Here is a 20,890-nt window from a genome sequence, read left to right as displayed (position 1 = left end):
CTGCGCCTTCGCCTTCTCTCCGAGCCCTGGCTCGCCTCGGGCCCCGCACCTCTGCTGGGACGCCGCCCCCCGGAACGCCTAGGTACTGTATTGGGCTGTGCCTCGTTTTCCCCGGGCTCTCCGGCCTCGGCCCACGCCGCGCCCCGGATGGAGGTGCCTTCCCCACCTGCACCGCCCGTCGGGGCGGCAGGGTCTGGGGCAGGCGCCCCGGAGGGGAGGCGCGCGGCGCGGGTGGCTGCGGCCGGCGCTGGGAGCCGGCGCCCGGCCTGAGCTTTGGGGTCCGCAGGGTCACGGCCCCGCCCGAGGGTGGTCGCGCGGCTCTCCACGACCCCGAAGCCCTCCCGAGCCGGCACCTGGGGCTTGCGCCCCTTGGCGGCTACTGTGAGCAGCTACCTCCCCAGAGACCCCGAGGTTGAGAAAGGGGAACGGGACCAGAGCCCCCGACCTCCTCCCGCCTCGTTTCCCAGTTAGGAGGAAGGCCGCCCGCGGGTAAGCGGGGTCTGCATGCGCATGAACGATGTCGGACTTGCGAGCAGGCGGGTCGTGGCTCTCGCGTCCACGCGTGAGTCACAGTTTACACTCCAGCGTCTGAGGTGAGGCAGGTTTTGCCAAGCCTGAGGCTTTGTGCTGGGAGGAGTCCAGATCCGGAGCCAGCTCGGGGTCCTCGGGGTGGTGCAGAGCCACAAGCACCTGGTATGTGCCTGTGCCAAGAGTGGCCCCCACCAGAGGGGCCACCACGGGCACCCACCACCAGCCGTTGCCAGCACTAGGAGAGAGGAGAGCGCAGATGGCGGGGGAGAGCTCCCCTAGCCGCCCCCTCTCAGGCCTCAGCCCCCTGAGGCAGCTCCTGGAGTGCAGTGGTGGGCACAGGGTGGAGCAGTGGGAGCCACCCGCCAGCTGCTGGCCTTACAGTACAGACGTTTTCCTGAGGAGGTCGCTAATGCCCAAAGAACCTCTCTAAGTTACTCTGTCTGAACCCGGAGGGGAGAAGAGAGAAAAGGAGAAGGTGAGGCTTGGACAGAAACACTGTCCATGAGGCCTGGAGAACTGGAGCAGGAGAGAGCTGGGGCCCGGGGAGGGCCGTGGGCAGTGAGGGAGTGGTGGCCCACACTGGGAAGCTTCTCCCACCTGAAGACTTCAGGGCCCCAACCAGCCACGTAGGTGAAGAGCCGTGGTCCCAGGTCCCGGGCAGGGTTGAGTGGAAGCCCACAGTTGACACCCATGGAGAGTCCAAGGACCAGGATCAGCAGCCCCACCACCACAGGCTCCAGTCCTGCAGGCACGCCCTTGTTCCGTCTGTCCAGGATGGCCAGGAGCCCCACAATCAGCATCGCAGTGCCTATGACCTGGGTAGATAGGCAGAGGGGACCTCATCTGCCTCCCCACCCGCACTGCACACCACCAGCAGGCAGCCAGCACCCCCCCTCACCGCACTAGGGCTTCCCATGTCTCCCTCACACCTACCTGGTCCAGAAAGCCGTTGTTCAGGGATAGGTAGGGAGCAGGATAGGTGGCAAAGATGGAGGCTGTCTCCCTGGGGCCCGTCACCGTCAGGTTCCCACCTGTGTAGTTCTGCAAGGCGTCTGTGAGGGACACGCAGGCTTCTAGCTTTGTGCTTCCAGGACCATTCCAGGGCACCCTCGCCCACCCACCGTGCCCGCCTCTGTCCCATTACCGTAGTAGAGGATGTAGGTGGCTCCGGAGGCACAGAAGGCCGCCAGCAGCTGCACCAGGCAGTAAATGGGGAGCTTGGCCCAGGGGAAGCGTCCCAGGAGGCACATGGCCAGCGAGAAAGCTGGATTCAGGTGGGCTCCTTCAGGGGTCAAGGGGAGAAAACCAGCATCCATTCAGTGTCACCAGGGGACACTGCTGCCCCCCCCCAGCTCTTAAGGCACTGGTTTCCATGACGCAGCTGAAGGAGTTAGAGCTCCAGGAGCGCTAGCGCTACTCAGGCGACACAGTGAAGCCCAGATTTGAACCCAGGTCTGGCTGCTCGTTCTGCCACAACACGCTATCTCAGGGCTCCAGCCGAGCACTGAGGCAGAGTGTGCTGAGGGCGAGCAGGGCCCAGAGCAGAGGCCAGTGCTTACCCTCGGTGCCCTGCCCTAGGTGTCTGCCTACGTGGCCCAAGGGGCAGCGTGAGGAGGGGGAATGGAGAAATCCAGGAAGGGCAAGGGCTGCGTGACGCAGAAGCATATCTCAGTCCGGGGCACTGGTCAAGCTCAAGGAGATAATGTCTGTGAGTCACCGAAGGTTCTGCCCTGTCACTGTCACCAGGTCTCCACGCTCCCCAGCACATCCCACCCCTCAGTAACCAGACCTGACCCCATCACCTGAGACATTGCCAGCCACATAGATGGCTATCGTCACGGAGAGAGAGCCAGCCAGAAACATGGTGAAGAAGTTGCCTTTGGTTTCTCCACTGGTGACAGCCTGGGCCACTGCCCCCTGCGTGAGGAGCTGGTGGGAGGAGGGGCGGTGAGGGACAGGAGCCCAGGAGACCAACTAGAGAGAAAGGGTACGGGAGGGAGCAGGAGAGATGGACAGACCTGAGGGGCCAGCAGAAAAGGAGAGAGGCAGAAGGAGGAAGGGGACAGGGGGGACCAGGAGGAAGGAGAAAGGAAGGGGAGAAGGGGAGAGATGAGGAAGGGCAAGCACCGAAAAGAGGTAAGGAAGGAAAGGAGAAAGGAGCGAGACCAGGAGAGGTAGGAGAGAGAGGAGCTTGAGGCTTGCAAGGAAGCAGGATGCCAGGAAACAGGAAAAGGACGCTAGGAAAACTCAGGTGCTTTGGCCCATTTCTTCCTCCACCCCTTCATCTTGCCTACCAGGAGCACAAATACACCCAGAAACTCTGCCAGGCACTGTCGGGCCAGGAGGCTGCGGATCCGGAGGTGGGCCCTGGCTCCAGCCAGGGGCTCAGTGCAGGCCATGGTGGGGACGCCCTGTCGCTGCTCACTGCTGCTGGTGTCTGCATAGGCCCACAGCCACGACTGCCAGGGGGAAGATAAGAAAGAGACTTTAAAACCAATTAGCTGAGCTGAGTAGCAGCTAATACCTGTGCACGTGTGAGGGAGGCCGGAGTGTAGGCACAGGTCTGCGAGAAGCTTCCTACCCAGGCAGAGCTGGAGTTTGTCCCTGTTTCTTCTGTCCTCGTCCCCACTCTGCACAGGCCCAGCCTGGGTGTGGGAAGTGCCCTGCTTCATTCTTTAGTTCTTGTGGTCCTGAAGACAACTGTGTAAAGTATTGTCATGGCTCCCATGTACAGGTGAGGATGCTGAGCCCTAGAATTCCCTCAGATCACAGTTAGTGGATGAGTGAATTCAAATCTCTCTTTCTCTCCAGGGTCTCGCTATGTAGTTCAGGCTGACCTCAAACTCATGATGATCCTGCTGCCTCGGCCTCCAGAGTGCTGGGATTACAGGTGTGCACCACTACACCTGGCCCAAATCCATGTCTTATGAGTGTCCATCTAGTATACCAGGTGCCTCTCATCTGAAACACAAAGCCTTCCTGACCATTTGGAGAACTGAAGAGCTCAGCAGGCATCCTGGTAGACTGAGCTGAAGTCTGCAGACTATTGGAAGGAAGCCACGCTGGGTGCTTGTTCTTCTCACCTGGGTTGGAGAATGCTGTAAGTGTGTCTGGTGCTGAGGCTTAAGATGAGGATACCAACCCAACCCCTGTATGGATTCGGGGCACTCTGCATAACACATAGCCAGATCCTGTTTCTTCACGTATCTCAAGTCTCCCATAGGACTCAACTGAGTCAGCGTCTAGATGATGGGAAGTCTGCCCTCCTAGAGCTTCTGACCTAGCAGGTGGACACAGGGATCAGTGCCTTCTGCCCCAGAGAAATGTGCACCATTAGAAAAACAGTTCTCGGGGCACTGCCAGGCTCTGGCGCAGGCATCAATTGCCAAGTAGCCCAGCTGGTCACCACAAGCTGGGCTCTGTCAGACCTTCGTGGCATTAGGAATGCTGCTTCCGACAGGAAACACTGAAAGACGAACTGGCATCTTCGGGATCAGCCATAAATGAGGTGGGTCAGGACACAAGCACACCTTAAAGCAAGTGGCCAAAGTCCCATTCTTCCACCAGAGCCACCTGGTGCCCGCTGAGGGATTCCTTAAACCAGCTGGCAGAACAGGAAGCCTGAACTGCACTTGCAGGCGGGGTAGCGTGGTGCGCTGCACTGTCACCCTCTCCGGAGTGGCCCTGAGCATGGAGAGGAACCCCTCCGCGAGACGGACTGGAGAGTGGAGCTGGTCCCTCACTTCATGTGGGAGAGAAGGACCAGGAGGTACCATGCACACGCTGTCGTGCTGGCTGTGGCAGCACCCTTGTTTGGTCAGTGAGATCTAGGAGAGAGCATTCTGAGGATGAGATGCAAAATGTTCCCTGGAGAACACCTGTCACAGAGCAGCTCCGAGCAAGCCTACGGGATGACAGCCACTGCCTGCCCCAGCACCTCCGTTCTGCATGGGGGCAGTGAGTGCAGGACCTGGAGGAGCGACAGAGCCTGTGCAGGACAGCAGCAGCACCCTGCTTGCCAGCGTGGAGCCTGATGCGGTGCTGCCCCTCGAGAAGCAGCAGGCAGGCACCAAGTTGAGAATGTGAGACCTCACTACTCTCTCCTGGGCAGGGAGCCCAGGGAGCCCTAGCTGTACCCCCTCCTCTTCCAGTGTTTTTGTTGTGAGTGGGTCTCACTATGTAGTCCAGGCTGACCTCAAACTCACTATGTATCCCAGGCTGGCCTCAAACTGGTGACCCTCTTGCCCCAGCCTCCTTGGTAGTTGAGAATGAAGGTGTGAAATCTTACCACTCTTGACTAAAATTAACAAGTAGTTTGATTAGTCATTCCCCACTACACCTGAGAGATTAGTTCCAGGACTCACTGCCAGTACCAAAATGTGTGGATTCTCCAGTCCTTTATATAAAACAACATGGGAAGGGTGGTGTGGCTCAGTGCTAGAGCACTTAAGTAGTATGCTTGAGGACCTGGGTTCAAGTCCCAGTAAAAGAGAGAGAAGATGCATAAAACCTACATACACCTGTAATCTCAGCACTTGGGAAGCTAAGGCAGGAGGATCACCATGAGTTTGAGGCCAGTCTGAGCTATACAGTGAGTTAAAGGCCAGCCTTGAACTACATAGTGAGACCTCTCCAAAGGAAAAGAAAACACAGCCAGGCATGGTAGTATACACATGTAATTCTAGCATTCTGGGAAGCTGAGGCAGGAGGATCTTAAATTTGAGTGCAACCCATTTAGACACTTAATGTGATTTCACCTCAAAAAGGCTAGGGATAGGGCCAGGGATTTAGCTCTGTGGTTCTGCTGCCTGCCTCACAAGCACAAGGTCCCAAGTTCAATCCCAGGTACCAAAAAATAAAATAAAATCAAAAAGGCTAGGGATATCCCTTAGTGCAAAGACCCTGGGTTCGATCCCCTGTTACCTCCCCCAAAATACTTTTAAATCATTTAGGTGACAATGATAAGTCATATATGTGTCTGTGTGTGTGTGTGTGCGCGCGCGCATGCGTGCACACGCGCAGTTTTGTTATCTGAGATTGGTTGAGTCTAAGGATAGAGAATCCACAGGCAGAGGGCAAAGGCCATCTCTATAGACTTGCCTTCCTCGTTCATGGGGTTGCAGCTAGTACTACTCCCTAAGGATTTACAGAGTAGTTGATACATTAGCATGGAATCTGCATTGTTACTTTACACAGGGATTTACACTACAGAGAAGTACGTGTAGCAGTGGGCACCTGACTCAGGTTTTGTTTTTCGGTTTTGGGTAGTGGGAATTGAACCCAGCACCTCATGCTAGGCAGGTGCTTTACAACACAGCCCCAGCCCCAGCCCCAGCCCTTAGATATGTAACTCACTGTTGAGAGAATCTAATTGGAGACTTGAGAGATGAAGCAGTAGGATCTGGCTGTGTGTTTATAGAGTAAAGGCTGTACCAACCAAAGAAGGGCATGTGCAGTGTGCCCCACACAGAGGCCACAGGGCTGGTAGCCGCCCAGTGGCCTCTATGATGCTCTGAGGTACCAGCTTCAAGATGGTACTCTAGGAAGGTGGACACCATCCTCCAGAACGTGGTATCTACCCTAAATTAAAGATCATTGTATGATGTGTCTCCAACAAGTAGATCGATCCAGGAATTAAATTACATGGGTCTGGGCTAGATATTCCAATGACCCTAGTTTTTCTTTACTCATAGTGAATCACTTGGAGAATTTGATTTTGAAGGTTTAGAGACACAATGTTTCCAGAGTTAAGAATTTCTCTTGGGGGCCAGGGATTTAGCTCAGTGGTTCTGGTGCCTGCCTCAAAAGCGCAAGGTCCCCAGTTCAATCCCCGGTACCAAAAAGAAAAGAATTCCTCTTGAACTTTGGAGTCTCTTGTAGTTGACCCAGGTCTCAGGTCCCTATTTGGGGTGCCAACTGCAAGCAAACTGGGTCCTGAGCCCCACACTGGGGCACCACCTGTAGCCAACCCACCCAGCAGACCTTGTTCGGTCCTAGACCCAATATTTTGTTCCTCCTGACCTGGGGGCAAACGAGGATGAATGACAGAGAGACGTGGTATCAGCCTAACATGTGGGCAGCCCCGGGGGCCAAGCCTCTGGCAGACAGAGGAGCCTCAAGCCTTTAGCTCACCTTACTTTTATTCACCTGAACACAGGCACAAGCAATCAAAGTAACACAGGAGTCCTCTGGGTTCCAGTGTCCATCAGTACAGTCTCTGGTAACCGACCTCAGCTGTCTTGTTTTTTCCCTAACATGCAGTCACCCCTGAGTGCAGCCTTTCTCCTTTGTGTTCACAGAGGAGGCCAATTAGGCCTCAATTCTCCTCTGGTCCTCGACATCTCCCCCTTTTTGGTTTTAGAATAACAGCAGTTGAGTATCAGTCGGTGCCATTCATCCCTAGGGGAAGTATGCTGACACAACCATTCTGTCTTTTGCCTTGAAGTCTGGCCTTTAGGCCTTCATCCAAGGCTGCAGTGTATCTGTACTGGCTCTTTTCAGAGAGCATAGCCCTATCTGTTGCTTATACCAGAGCAGCCATCCTCCCTCCATAAGGAGAAGACTGCTGGCTTCTTCCCGAAGAGGTCCTAGTTGTGATCAGTGGTCAAAGACATTGCCCATGGGCCCCACCCAAAGTCCTCTGCCAGGTTGGCCTCAAGGATAGGTGAGTTTTTCTGCCTTCTGGGTAGTTTTCTTCAGTCATCTGGGAGAAAGCTCTCACTGTAGAGGAAAGTCAAGTCAGTTCCTCCACCGCTATAGTATCATCAGTTCATTTCCCAGGGCAAGACCCTGCCCCCGCATCAGCAGGGTGCTCAAATAACTGAAAGAACTAGTTTGAACTTTCTTTCCTGGGGGTATGCATCCATACCTCCTGCATCAAAGCCCGTTCGTACCTTCTGTTCATTTTCTCCAAGGACACAAAACTGCCCCACACTGGCAGGGTTCCCAAAGTTTCTACAAAAAGATAAATACATCATCCATTCAATGCATTTCATAGGCTGAGAATCTTTTCCAACAGAACACATTCTATCCTTGCAAGTGTTTTTCCTTAATTGACATAACACTGACACAGTTTCCTTTGACATAGTAATTCCCTAAAAATATTTTAAATCCTTAATTTTAACATACTTTCCTTTAATTTTGAATTCTGCTTTCATTTTAATTTTGAACTTTACTTCCACTTTAATTCTGAACTTTGCCCCCCCTCAGTCGAGCTGAGAGAGGCTTCCATGTACACTCATGTTTATTTTGCCTTTTCTTTTACTTTCTTTTCTCTTAATTGACACAGTAATCCCCTTAGAAAATATTTAAAATCCTTAATTTCAACAATGTTGACACATTCACTTTGGCACAATACCAATGAGATACACTGGGCTGCTGGCCGGAAACAGCCAAAGCACTGAACTGCCAGATCCTCCGTTGCCCACCAGCATCCAGGTTTTTTGGGGAGGTTTTTTTTGGTGCCGGGGATCGAACTCAGGTCCTTGCGCTTGCGCAGCGGGTGGCGAAACCACTGAGCTACATCCCCGGCCCCGCATCCAGTTTTGAAGACCCAATGGGGAAGACCGTCTTTCTGCCTGCACTCACCTCCTTTGCTTTTTCCTTTGCCTTTTTAACCCTGGTTGCTTTTTTCTCACTTTGCACTTTCTTCTTCTCTGAAAGTTCTCAGCCCACACTCTTACTCCTTTTCGTTTTCTTTTGCCCCAGGCTCTCTTCCTCGAATTGCTTTTTCCTTTGTTTTCTTTTGCTGCAGAGCTCCAGTCACTTTTCACTTACTCACCTCCATTTGGGTGAAAGGTTCGTTCTCCTTCTTGGTCAGGCACTTTCCCTTCTGACTCTCCTGGTGGGGCTTGCTGTTCAGTCTTCTTCCAGTCCAGGCTTTCCCTGGTGCCAAGTCCCTGTTTGGGCGCCAACTGGGTGAGCCAGTTCTCAGGTCCCTGTTCGGGGTCCCAAGCCCCAACTGAGGCACCACCTGTAGCCAACCCACCCAGCAGGCCTCGGCCACTTTGTTCTCTTTAACCCGGGGCAAATGAGGATGAATGACAGCCTAATGTGGGCAGCCAGGGGGGCCAGGCCTCTAGCAGGCAGAGGAGCCCCAAGCCTTTGGCTCATCTTACTTTTATTCACCTGAACACAGGCACAAGCAATCAGAGTAACACAGGAGTCCTCTGGGTTCCAGTGTCCATCAGTACAGTCTCTGGTAACCGACCTCAGCTGTCTTGTCTTTTCCCTAACATGCAGTCACCCTGGAGTGCAGCCTTTCTCCTTTGTGTTCACAGAGGAGGCCAATGAAATTCTCTGGTCCTCGACAGTCTCTGTAGCAAGAGACAAGTAGGCAAGGACAGGAGACACCATGCCAGCAAGGCTAACAGTCTGCAGGGAGTGTGGAGGGTGCAGCTGAGTGTGGGGCAGGAAAACGTGGGCACCCCGGTCACCCATGGGGATGCCCCGTGCTCCATGTTCAGTGTAACAGGACACGGATTATCAGCCACAGACTGAAAAGGGATGGTAAGGAAGGGATGGCACGCTCAGAGCTCAGGTCCGGGTCACCCACCACAGCTGCCTGGTCTAGTGGAGGTGCTCACCAGAGGTGAAGGAAGTACAGAAATACCAGAGTCCTCCAATCTGCCTAGAAAGGGGTGCGGTGAGGGCTAAAGACTAGGAGGCACACTTTCAAAGTGCATGGGGGCTGGGAGTCCAATGCCAAAGTGGACAAAGACACTGGGCTAGCCACTATTTATTGGGTATGCACAATAATAGGAGGGGCATCAAGTGACTCAAGAGGGCAATTCTATGCTGATGAGGAGCTTACACTGATGACAGGAGGGCAAAGCATTCTTACAATAGTAGGTGGAATGAGACAGCAAGCTAGTAAGGAATCTGATCTTCCCCCAGGTGAAACCTTTCCCTTTTTTTATTACTACTCCATTCTCAAGGAACCAGGATGTCTTCAGCTGATGTACTCTCGCCCTGGAGCGTCACAGCATCATGGGACCATTGAGGCCTCAACTGTGACTCGAGGCGGAGTTATGTTCCCACAGGCCATAGCCAGCTCAATGGCAAAGTGACATTAGGCTTCAGGCAGCCCTAATCATGGTTTGATTATGAAATGATTTCCCCCACAATTCTATAGAATGGCTCTCAACACCAAAATAGTGGTACAGGAGGGGGATGATGAGAATCTGCTAGTCCCTCCAACTCAATTGTAGTGGGAAAAGCTCTACTTTTCCACTAACCCTTTCTTCCCACCACCACCACTGGAGATCCAACCAGCCCCCTCATAAATGCTCTATCACTAAGCTACAAACCTAACTCTTTTGTCATTTTTTTCTTTTTTTTTTTTTTGGTACCAGGTATCAAACTCGGGACCTCGAGCTTGTGAGGCAGGCACTGGAACCACTGAGCCAAATCCCCAGTCCTTGTTATTTTATTTTGATACAAGGTCTCCCTGAATTCTCCAGGCTGGCTTTGAACTGTGATCCTCCTGCCTCAGCCTCCTAAGGTGAGGCAGGACGATCCTGAGTTCAAGATCAGCCTAAACCACATAGTGAGTCCTTGTTTCAAAAAACAAACAAAGCAGGCCAGGGATTTAGCTCAGTGGTTTCACTGCCTGCTGTGCAAGCACAAAGACCTGAGTTGGATCCCCAGTGCCAAAAAAACAAAACCCAACTATTGACAGGATCCTGAGAAGACAGTAGATCAAGTAAAATCCTAGCTTTTTCTTGAATTACATAAAAACAAATAGAGCAACTAGGTAATAACAATCAAAGACTTACTAAAAACACATACAATAAAATGATGACAGGGCCAGGGATTTAGCTCAGTGGTTCTGGTGACTGCCGCGCAAGTGCGAGGTTCTGAGTTTGATCCCTGGTACCAAAATTTAAAAAAATGATGACTAAGTGTGTTTTGAACCTTTAATACAAGTGAGCAGGATCAATATCAATAGCCATCAGTCCTGGACAGTATCAGCATCTGTGCAGGAAGAAGCAGCAAAAATCAAGGGGGAGGATATAAAATCACAAAAATAAATAGCTTTCCTATACACTAATAATAAACTCACCAAGAAAAAAGCCAAAAATAATTGCATTCAAAATAGCATCGAGAAATAAAATATCTAGGAAAATGCCTAAGAAGGTGAAAGAATTCTATAATGAAAATTATAGAATGCTGAAGAGAGAGACTTCAGAAAAGGAAAAGACTTCCTTTGTTGATGGGTTGGCAGAACTAATATTGTTCAAATGGCCACATTACCTTTGGTAATCTACAAATTGAATGCAATCCCCATTGAAATACCTGCATTTTTTACAGGACTAGGACAAATAACCCTAAAATTCAAATGGAAGCACAAAAGACCCAGAATGGGCAAAGAAATCCTGAGCAAAAAAAGCAATGCCAGAGGCATCACAGTGCCCAATTTCACATTCTGCTACAAAGCCACAGTGACGGCACAGTACTGGCTCAGAAGCAGACACAAAGGCCAATGGAAGCCGTCAGAAGACACAGGCAAATCCAGGCCCTTATGGCCATATGATTTTTGACAAGGGCCAAAAACATGCTGTAGAAAAGACTTTCTTTTCAACAAATGATGCTGGGAAAACTGGTTGTCCACATGCAGAAGAATGAAACTAGATCCTCATATCTCACCCTGTACTAAAATCAGACCAAAATGGATCAAAAATCTAGATTTAAAACTTGAAAGTGCTGAGGGGAAACACAGCCATAGGCACAAGCAAAGACTTCCTACCTGAATAGGACCCCAGCAGCACAGGAGATAATATCAAGAAGCAACAGGGCCGCAGGTTTAGCTCAGTGGTGCCAGCGCCTGCCTGGCAAGCACAAGGTCCTGAGTTTGATCCCCAGCTCTGCAAAAAAAAAAAGACTACTTCAATTTTTTAAATTTCTGCACAGCAAAGGAAACAATAGAGTGAGGAGACAGCCTACAGAATTTGAGAAAAATATTTGCTGGCTACTCTTCTCTAATATCTAGAATATATATATAAAAAAATTGGACCAGGGATTTAGCTCAGTGGTTTCGTCACCTGCTACGCAAGCGCAAGGACCCGAGTTCAATCCCCGGTACCAAAAAAAACCAAAAACAAAACAAAAAAAGAAATGAAAAAATCACTAGGTGTAGTGATCCAGGCCTGTAATTCCTGCCCTTGGGAGGCTGAGGCAGGAGGATCACTGCAAGTTTGAGGCCAGCCTCAGTTACATAATGAGGTCAAGGCAAGCCTGGACTAAATAGCAAGACCTTATCTTTTTTTTTGCTTTTTGTTTTTTTTGCAAGACCCTATCTTAAAAATATCTTTAAAAAATGTAACACAAAGACAGTAAAACATAAAGACAATTTTTTTTTAGGGGTTCAACAATGTATGATTTTTATTCTCTTGCTCTGAAAGCTTGTATGGGGGGAAGAAGAAAAAAAGGCAAATAACTCAAGATCTTAAAACAGGGCCTCTTGTGTGCTTTTAAAAAATAAACAAAACCAAGTATCCACTAATTTGCTCAGACATAGCAGGCTTAGTGGTCCTGTATCTCAAAAAAGTTAATGGGTTTTAATGTGGGAGAGGGAAAACATCTACTACCCTTTTCCAGAATTTAAATAGAGGACAGTAGACATTTCTTTACACCCAGAAATTATGGCAACAGTTGAAATGTGACCAAAGTAAATGCAGAATGGAGATGTTTTAAGCAAAGCTAGGACTCAGCAAATCTAACACACTAAAATCATGATTACATATTGATAGAAAATGCACAAAAACCAGTAAGAATTTTGAGATTTTTCATTTGAAAGTAATCTTAATGCTATTAAATTCACAAATATGCTAATTTAAATACCCAATCCTATTTTATCTAAAACACACATTGCAAACATACAAATATCTATTCTCTCCACATGTAAGTGCCCATTTGTATCATGGTTTGAAATGGGGAGAATAGATTTATTCCCCTTTATCTGCAAGTCAGTAGGTGTTTCTTTACAGTTAACTTTAGCAAAATTCATACAAAATGGTAATTAACAATGATCTTTACCTGTTAACTCACAAGGAAACACCTTCAAAACTGCATTTTGTTAAAGTTTCTGTACTAAAGTGTAGAAAAACTGAGCTACACAAATATTGAAAAGTTAAAAATTCCTTAATTTTTTATTCCTGATACCACTACCACAATTTACAGGGCAATATGCCTGACATAATGAAAAGAAAAAGCTACAACAGATAAAAGACCTCAGGAATGTACATCTAATTGACACTACGTTGCATTAATCAATAGCTGCACTTTTTGCAAACTGTGGCTATGACAGTCCTGAACCAGTATGATTTCCTGTTTAAGCTGCAGTAACTTTTCTGACTATGGATCATCATTCCTTCTGTGGCAGATTTTTACAGTTCCGCTAATGCATTTGGGACGACTGTCTCAAAGTAACCTGCAGCTTTCCTGACAACTCCTCGCTCTCTCTCCTGCTAAAAACTGTAGCCCTTTTCTGTTGTTTTTTAAAACCTTCTGCTACCATATCCACCACTTCCACCACCAGCTCCATAACCACCACCATAAGGACTACCAGACCTTCTTCCACCAAAACTGCCCCTTTCATGGGTCCGTAATTTGATTGCTGTCGACCACTATAATTTCCAAAGTCATTCTAGTTTCTACCACCACCATAGTTACCACCACCAGAGTTTCTTCCTTCATTGTAACCATCATCTCCTCCTCCTCCACCATATCCACCACCCTGATTTCCGTATCCTGGTCCACCACCAGCATGGCCTCCTCTACTGCTGTAACCAGGACCACTGCCATAGTTTCCCCCATCACCTCCTCCGTAACTACCTCTGCTGCCACCACCTCCACCACCATAGCTTCCTCTTCCACAAAGTTTCCACCACGGCCAAATTCCCTCCACCACCTCGAAAGTTTCCTCCACGATGCATAAAGTTGCCAGATCCACCTCCACAACCTCTTTGTGATCCAGCAGACTGCATCTCTCGTTTAGAAAGGGCCTTTTTCACTTCACGATTATGCCCATTAATAGTGTGGTATTTCTGAACAACAATTTTATCAACTGTGTCGTGATCATCAAAAGTTACAAAAGTAAGTCCTCTCTCTTTCCCACTCTGCCCATCTTCCATAATTTCTATGGTTTCAATCTTGCCATACTTTTCAAAGTAGTCTCTCAAAGTATATTCTTCTGTATCTTCTTTAATACCGCCAACAAAGATTTTCTTCACTGTTAGATGGGCACCAGGCTTTACTGAATCCTCTCTAGAAACAGCTCTTTGGTTCCACTACAGCCCATCAACTTTGTGTGGTCGAGCACACATTGCTGCATCCGCCTCTTCAACACAGGAATAAGTCACAAAACCAAAGCCCCTGGAGCGTTTTGTTTGGAGATCTCTCATTACCACACAATCTGTGAGTGTGCCCCATTTCTCAAAATGTTCTCTTAAGCTATCATCTGTAGTTTTGAAGCTCAGACCACCAATAAACAGCTTCCTCAACTGCTCTGGTTCCTTTGGATCATGGCCCTCCTTCCCCTGGCGGCGGGGGCGACAGGGCAGGGTTTTACCTCCATTTTGAGATAAAGACAATTTTTTAAAAATTCCCAATCAATAGATGGGCAAGTAAATTAAATGCAGAGTTTGAAAAAACAGAGGTATAAATGCCAACGGCCAATAAGTGTATGAAAATGTGCAATATCTAGCTACCAAGGAAATGCAAACCAAAACTACACTGAGATTCCACCTCACCCTGGTTAGAGTGGCTGTCATCAAGTATACAAAAAACTGATCAAGACAGAGAGTTTCCACCTGGCCTCAGCTTTGTAAACTTTACTGTCTTTTTTGTCTTCTTTGTCTTATTCTTTAAGTTTCTTGATGTCTCACCACTGTCGATTCTCACTCCTTGAACCCTCCAGCCATGCGGGCCGTGGTATTTAATGAAAATAGATACTCATAAAAATAAACGATAAATTTATTAAAAGAGAAAAAAGTATACAAAAACTGCTGGTGGCGGTGCAGAGAAAAGGGATCTATGCTGTAGGTGCAAATATGACCAGTGCAACCACCATGGAAACCAGTGTAGCGATTACCAAGAAGACTAAAAATATACACCATTTAATCCAGCTACACCATCCCTTAGCATAGTTCCAAAGTACTTAAGGGCAGCACACTGCGGGACATGGTGTGCCTGTATCTACAGCTGTGCAGTTCATAACAGCTGAGACCTGGAAGCAGCCTAGATGCCCATCCAGGGGTGAATGTGATAGATAATAACTCCCAAACTGCTGGAGATTGGAAACGCGACTTCATGTTCTCTGAAATCAAAGAATGAATTCTAGGAACGAGATTTAGCTCAGTGGTTTCGTCGCCTGCTGTGCAAGCACAAGGACTCAAGTTTGATCCCCGGTTCCAAAAAAAAAAAAAAAAAGACTTTAGTATGGTGCAGAGCACACAGTAAATGTTAAAAGGGCCAGGGATTTATCTCAGTGTTTCTGATGCCTGCCTCCAAAGTGCAAGGCAAAAAAAAAAGAGAAAGAATTGTAGGAACGATGGAGGTTAAGAGAAGGAAACATTTATTGAGGGAAAGACAGCTTCTGTCTAAGAGAGATAGAAGGGGGACTGGAAAGTGGGTTCCCTGCCCACCCTGCTTCTCAAAGTTTTATGGGACAAAGCCATGAGGTGAGGCGGGTACAAAGTGTAACAAAACTATAGTCAACTAGTAAGATTGCAAGTACAGTCGCTGAGGTAAGATTGGTCCAATGAGAAATCACAAGCTAGACATGAGATGGGACAAATGATCAACCAATTAGATTACAAGAAGTACAGTTGCGGGCCGGGGACTTAGCTCAGTGGTTCTGTCACTTGCCTTGCAAGCTCAAGGACCCGAGTTCGATCCCCGCTACCAAAAAAAAAAGAAAACAAGTACAGTCACTTAGGATGGGGATCAAATGGGGAAGCACCTTACACAGCAAGGCTACAGGGACCGAACAGAGGAACAAGGATTTTCGGTAAGGGATGGGTCAGGGACCATCTGGTCTATGCTGTTCTCCCTCTTTTTTTTTTTTCTTACTTTAGCTTTATTTTATTCTTCTTTTTCCAGCTTCTTGAGGTGAAAGATCCAATTATTGATTTTTATATCACTTTTCTTTTCTAATATAGCCATTGAAGTTATGAATTCCCCTCTGAGCAATGCTTCAGTTTCATCAAGTACATTCTGATGTTTTCATTTTCATTCAGTTCAAGACATTTTCTACTTCCTAGCTGGGTGTGGTGGCACACATCTGTAATCCTAGCACTCAAGAAGCCAAGGCAGGAGGCTTGCTACACTTGGAGGCCAGCCTGGCCTACATAGCAAGACCTTGTCTCAAAAACACAAACAAATTAAAAATAAAGTACTTTTTGTATGGCTTTATTACTTCTAATTTATTTTTTTGTTTGTTTTGGTTTTTTTGGTACCAGGGATCGAACTTGGGTCCTTGCGCTTGCAAGGCAAGCGATGGAACCACTGAGCTAAATCCCTGGCCCTACTTCTAATTTATTGACAGTTATTTTATGGCCTATCTTTTACAGGATTTCATGTGCACTTGAAAATAATATATACTCTTTTTAAGTGTAAAGTTGTTGGATAGTGTTGTTCAAACTTAAGTATTCTATCAACAGTGAGAGAGGGGACAAAGGCTTCCAACTGTAATTGTTGAATTGTCTACTTCTTACAACTCATTTTTTACTTCAAGTATTTGGGGGCTCTGTGGTTAGATACCTATACATTTATAATTTTTGTATCTCCCTGATGTAGTGATCTTTTATCATTATGAAATGTTCTTCGATGTCCCTTACCTTCTTTTTTTTCTTTTAGGGGTGGCAAAGGGGTGGTTTTTTTGAGACAGGATCTCACTATATAGTTCAAGAGGGCTACTCACTAGCCACTCACTCATCCTCCTGCCTCAGCCTCCTAAATGCTGAGATTACCAGCATGTATCACCATGACCAGCATCCTTACTTCCTTTTTCTTTTTTCTTTTTAAAAAAACTATTATATCTAAAAGAGATAACAAAAATAAAAACTATTATATCTAAGCAGATAATATAGCCATGTTATCTTATGGTTACTCTTTGCATGGTATTTTTTTCTGTCCTTTTGTTTCCAATCTATTTGTGTATTTTATTTTATTTTATTTTATATCCTTTTATTGGTACATTTTAGGTGTACAATATAATGACATCATTAGAGATATGCACCTTTACATAATCTCTCTTGATTCTTATTTTTCCCCCTTCCCCTGCCATCCCTTCAACCCCATCCCTCCCTCCCTATTTACAAAGACTTTGTTTCCATTTTTTTCATTTTCTCATAGTAATTCCATTTATTTGTGTATTTTAATCTAAATCGTGTACCTCATGGACAGCAGATTTTTTTTTTTAATCTAGCCAGATAATCCTCTGCTGGCTGACTGGAGTTTAACCTGTTCATCTGCGTCTGCCATTTTGATTCTTTTGTGGGGACAGGGTCTCACTATGTCGCTCAGGTTGGCCTTGAACTCATGGTGACCTTGCTCCCTCAGCCTCCTGAGTGCTGGGACTACAGGTGTGCGCCACAATGTCCAACTCTTATTTTTGATTTTTTAAATGTCTCACGTTTTTCACGTTCCCTGATACTGGGTCCTAGGCTGACTGTGCTCCGAAATAGCTCCACTTCCTGTCTTTCTTCTGTGCCAGTATTGTGAGATACATGATCTCTTTATGAGATATATTCCATCTGCATGTGTTATAAACCTAATAATAAGATGTTATTAATAATCATGGTGTTTTGAAGGAGGCTAAGAGAAGAAGGTGCTGGCACACACGGGGTTTTTGTTTTGTTTTTTGTTTGGTGTTTTTGAGACACGGTCTCACTCTATAGCCTATGTTGGCTTGAATTCACAGGGACCCTCCTGCTTCAGTCCACCACTCCCACCTTTATTTTTCATTTTGAGACTGGGCCTCTCTTAGTCACTAAGTTCCCCAGGCTGGGCTCGAACTTGGTTTCCCCTGACCAGTCTCCCAGACGGTGGGATTGCCGGTCCGCACCACCATCCCTAGCCAGACATTACGTGTATTTACGATTTCTAGTGTCTTCCTCTGTCCTGGGAAACGAGTTATCATGCGGGGTCACTTCCTTCCGGTCTGAAAGACACCTTTCTTCCTCCTTGCAGTGCACACCTGTTTACAACAGATTCTCTTTATGTTCATCTGCAAACATCTACTTTGCTTTTAAAAGTGAAGGGGAATATCAAAAACTTTATTGGTTTCGAGGCGTGGTGGTGAACACCTGTAATCCCAGCACTCGGGAGGCTGAGGCAGGAAGCTGCTGGACGTTCGAGTCCAGCCTGGACTACATAGTGAGACCCTGTCTCAAAACAAACCTCACTTGGCCTGGCACCGATTTAAACCGACCTATCAAAGACTCGCTTGGTTTCGCCAGATGTGGATGAAGAACTGAAAACAGCGCTGTTCTGATTGGTTTCCAGCGCAGCTCTCAGCAGCCGCAGAGGCGCCCGGGCGTGTTCTGCGCATGCGCCCTGGGTCTCCGAGGCTTGGCGGACTCGGCCCAGCGCCAGGGTCCGACCTCCGCTCCCTCCCGGAATTCCTTATGGTTGCCGGGGTGACGCCTCTTTTTCTTCTCGCCGCTTTCTGTGGAGAGGGGCTCAGGCTGGCCCGCTGGGGCTGCAGCTCGCCGCTTCCTGGGGTGTGCTGGTCGCTTCTCTCGTTGCTGAGACAGAATGCCCGGCACCAGAGCTGGGCCGAGTTTACTGGGCTCACAGTCGGAGGTTGCGGCCGGGTCCGGCGGGCGCGGAAGCAGCAAGGGGCCTAACGGCGCTCTCTGCCCTGGTGGTCAGGGCGGCGCCGGGCCAGTCGCTCGGTGGGTTAGTAATCGCACGCCCCACGGGGCCGCTTCGGAAAAGCGCGAGGCTGAAGGCCGACAGACCGCGGGCTGGGCGGCGCCCGGCCGAGGCCGCCGGCGGGAGGAGCGCGGCGGGCGGGCGGCAGAGCCTGGGCTGCGGGCTGGAGGTGGAGCGCCACCTGGCGCCGAGCGTGCGAACTGCTGTTAGGGTGAGGAGGGGCAGCCAGAGCTGAGAAGGAGCGGGCCGAAAGTTTCGACGGTTCTTAAAGGTGCGGCCGGGGATGTAGCTCCGTGGTTCCGCCGCCTGCCTCGCAAGCGCAAGGTCTCGAGTTCGATCCCCGGTACCAAAAAAAAAATAAGTGCAGGATGACAGGTCAGCAATTAGAGACACCTTTTCGGGTGTTGCTATTTGGAGAAGTTTTCTAAGGGATTTTATTTCCCTGCTTCCTCTGGAGAGGAAGCCTAGTGAAGAGGGATTTTAGATAAACTAACAGGAGCCTGAGAGCCAGAGCCTAGCAAGACCACCCACACCATGGGTCCAGTCAAAAGCCTGAGCCCTGGCACAGGTGCGCGTCCAAGCTGCGGTGGGTGGGGGTCTTCATTACTCCACTTCCCCCACCCTGAGAACCGGTGCCCTGCTATTTGACGAGGAGCCTCGGATCTTCCAGAGGGCCACAGGAGTAACTTCCTTCGTTTGCGTGGTCCTTTGCCTCAGACAGTTCGGGTGGGGCTGGCTTTATCCTGAAAGGTGAGTGCACCCCGGGTTCCTGCCACCTTTACTTCAGTGGGTACCAAGGCTCACTGAAAAGGCCTCGGTTGTGGTTCTACTTGGTCTGTGGGGGTTCTTTTTTTATGGGGTTTTTTTTCCAGTACCGGGGATCGAACTCGGGACCTTGGGGGCCGGGGATTTAGCTCAGTGGTTCTGGCGCCTGCCTTGCAAGGGCAAGGTCCCGAATTCGATCCCCAGTACAAAAAGAAAAGAAAAAATATAAAGTTTAAATATTTCCAACGAACTCAGGACCTTGGGCTTGCCAGGCAGCCGTCGCACCAAGTTTTTGTTCGTTTGTTTTTGGTCCTGGGGATCGAACTCGGGACCTTGCCCTTGCGAGGCAGGAGGAGAAACCACTGAGCTAAACCTGTGGCCCTCCAAGTTTTGTTTTAATGAGCACTTGTACTTGGCTTGGATTAATTATATACTGTAGAAGTCTTGTGGCCTTTGGGTCCACATAGAAAAAGGCTCCTTGCCAGTGTAGTGCTGCACACCTGTACTCCCAGCACTTGGGAGCCTGAGGCAGGAGGATCACTTGGAGTTGAAGGCCAGCCTGAGCTACATAGTGAGTTCAAGGCCAACATGCACTGTATAGGGAGACCCTGTCTCAAAAACACAAAAGTGTCCTCAGTGTCAGCACGTCAGCCCTGGCATGCTAGCCTCTATAAAAAGGAATGATTATGATAAATATGTTTCTAGTATACAAAAAAATCATAGGAGTATTGATGGCATTGCCTGGGGCAACGTTAAGAAAAAAAAGAGTTGAAACTGTTTCCTCAAGCCCAACAAGAAAAACGCTGTTTAACAGAGATTTAGGAGAAAACTCTGGTATTGGAAAACTTTTCACTAATGCTATGGAATCTTTAGATGAAGAAGAGAAAGATTATTATTTTTCAAACTCTGATTCTGCGTAGAAAAATGTGATTTCCAGGACTTTCACAAAAAAGCAGATGGTGTATTTATCTACATTTAGAAAGTATTTATGTATTTTCTTTATGATGTAGGTTCATATGGAAATGTCGATTCTTTTTTCAAAGGTTTCATGTTTGCAATGGAAAGTAAAATATACTAAAATATTCCCCATTGCTGCATCTTACCAAAAATGTAAGGAAAATTGTTTTGTGCAGACATTTGTAAATATGGTTTGTAATATTAAAATATATATAGTTAACTCTTAAAAAAAACAAATAAATACAGTACAATTTTAAAAAAACTGGAGCTCTTTCCCGGATTTAGCCTGGATTTTCCCTTGGATAACAGATGTGCTTAAAGCACCACCAACCGTGACAGCCAGATTAGCTTGCCTTTTTTCTGGATTCCTCTCCTTTTTATCCTCCAGGTCTTGTTTGTTTTGTTTTTAGTTTTTTGAGACAGGGTCTCACTATGTAGTTCAGGCTGGCCTTGAACTCACCACAGTCCTCCTGCCTCAGCTTCCCCAGTGCTGAGATTACAGGCATGCGCCATCACACTAGGCAAGGTCCTGATTGTTGAAGACAGAAAAGGCTGTGTCCAGCAAGTAGGTCAAAGGGGTCTGGGACCTATCTGAAGGTTTTGTACTTTGCACAAAATCTCTGGCTGGATTTTCCTCTTTGCCCTGTGTAACCTGCCTTACTTTTTCATAATTAACAGGTTTCTTGTTTGATTGTTGTTGTTTTGTTTTCCTTTGCTTTTTTGAGATAGGGTCCTCTATGTAGCTCAGGCCGGCCTT

The 20,890-nt window shown here is 48.1% G+C and overlaps 1 protein-coding gene and 1 pseudogene across 4 annotated transcripts; both read right to left on the bottom strand.

Annotated features, from left to right (window-relative positions):
* Positions 1-294: 294 nt before the first annotated feature.
* On the bottom strand, positions 295-18,531 carry Aqp10 (aquaporin 10). 4 transcript variants are annotated; one of them, XM_021249355.2, is made up of 11 exons: positions 17,966-18,531; positions 11,279-11,396; positions 8,659-8,846; positions 8,312-8,429; positions 7,425-7,485; positions 2,826-2,990; positions 2,334-2,460; positions 1,676-1,813; positions 1,465-1,583; positions 1,129-1,346; positions 295-766 (listed from the first exon to the last, which is right to left on the bottom strand). In XM_021249355.2, the coding sequence occupies exons 6-11, from the start codon at positions 2,928-2,930 to the stop codon at positions 568-570; spliced, it is 906 nt and encodes a 301-aa protein (XP_021105014.1). In that variant the 5' UTR covers positions 2,931-2,990; positions 7,425-7,485; positions 8,312-8,429; positions 8,659-8,846; positions 11,279-11,396; positions 17,966-18,531; the 3' UTR covers positions 295-567. The 4 variants fall into 4 exon arrangements, 3 of the variants coding, with proteins under 3 accessions (XP_021105014.1, XP_087059432.1, XP_004871411.2); XM_087203306.1 differs by having other exon boundaries at positions 7,425-8,429; XM_004871354.3 differs by lacking the exon at positions 17,966-18,531 and having other exon boundaries at positions 7,425-12,705.
* On the bottom strand, positions 12,861-17,605 carry LOC101705666 (heterogeneous nuclear ribonucleoprotein A3 pseudogene; annotated as a pseudogene).
* Positions 18,532-20,890: the final 2,359 nt, after the last annotated feature.

Source organism: Heterocephalus glaber, unplaced genomic scaffold, assembly GCF_053883595.1.
Source record: "Heterocephalus glaber isolate CG9 unplaced genomic scaffold, H.glaber_assembly_v1.0 deba00001795, whole genome shotgun sequence".
Lineage (NCBI taxonomy): Eukaryota > Metazoa > Chordata > Mammalia > Rodentia > Bathyergidae > Heterocephalus > Heterocephalus glaber.
The sequence above is the reverse complement of the archived record's forward strand: the minus strand, read 5'-3'. Positions and strand labels throughout refer to the sequence as shown.

Bases quoted from the DNA above. Each gene is read 5' to 3' on its own strand.
- Aqp10 (XM_087203306.1), bottom strand. From the start codon at position 7,616: ATGTCAAAGGAAACTGTGTCAGTGTTATGTCAATTAAGGAAAAACACT. The intron at 2,991-7,424 runs GTACGAACGGGC...TCCCCCTGGCAG, and splicing joins TTGGAGAAAATGAACAGAAG to TCGTGGCTGTGGGCCTATGC. The intron at 1,347-1,464 runs GTAGGTGTGAGG...CTATCTACCCAG, and splicing joins ACAACGGCTTTCTGGACCAG to GTCATAGGCACTGCGATGCT.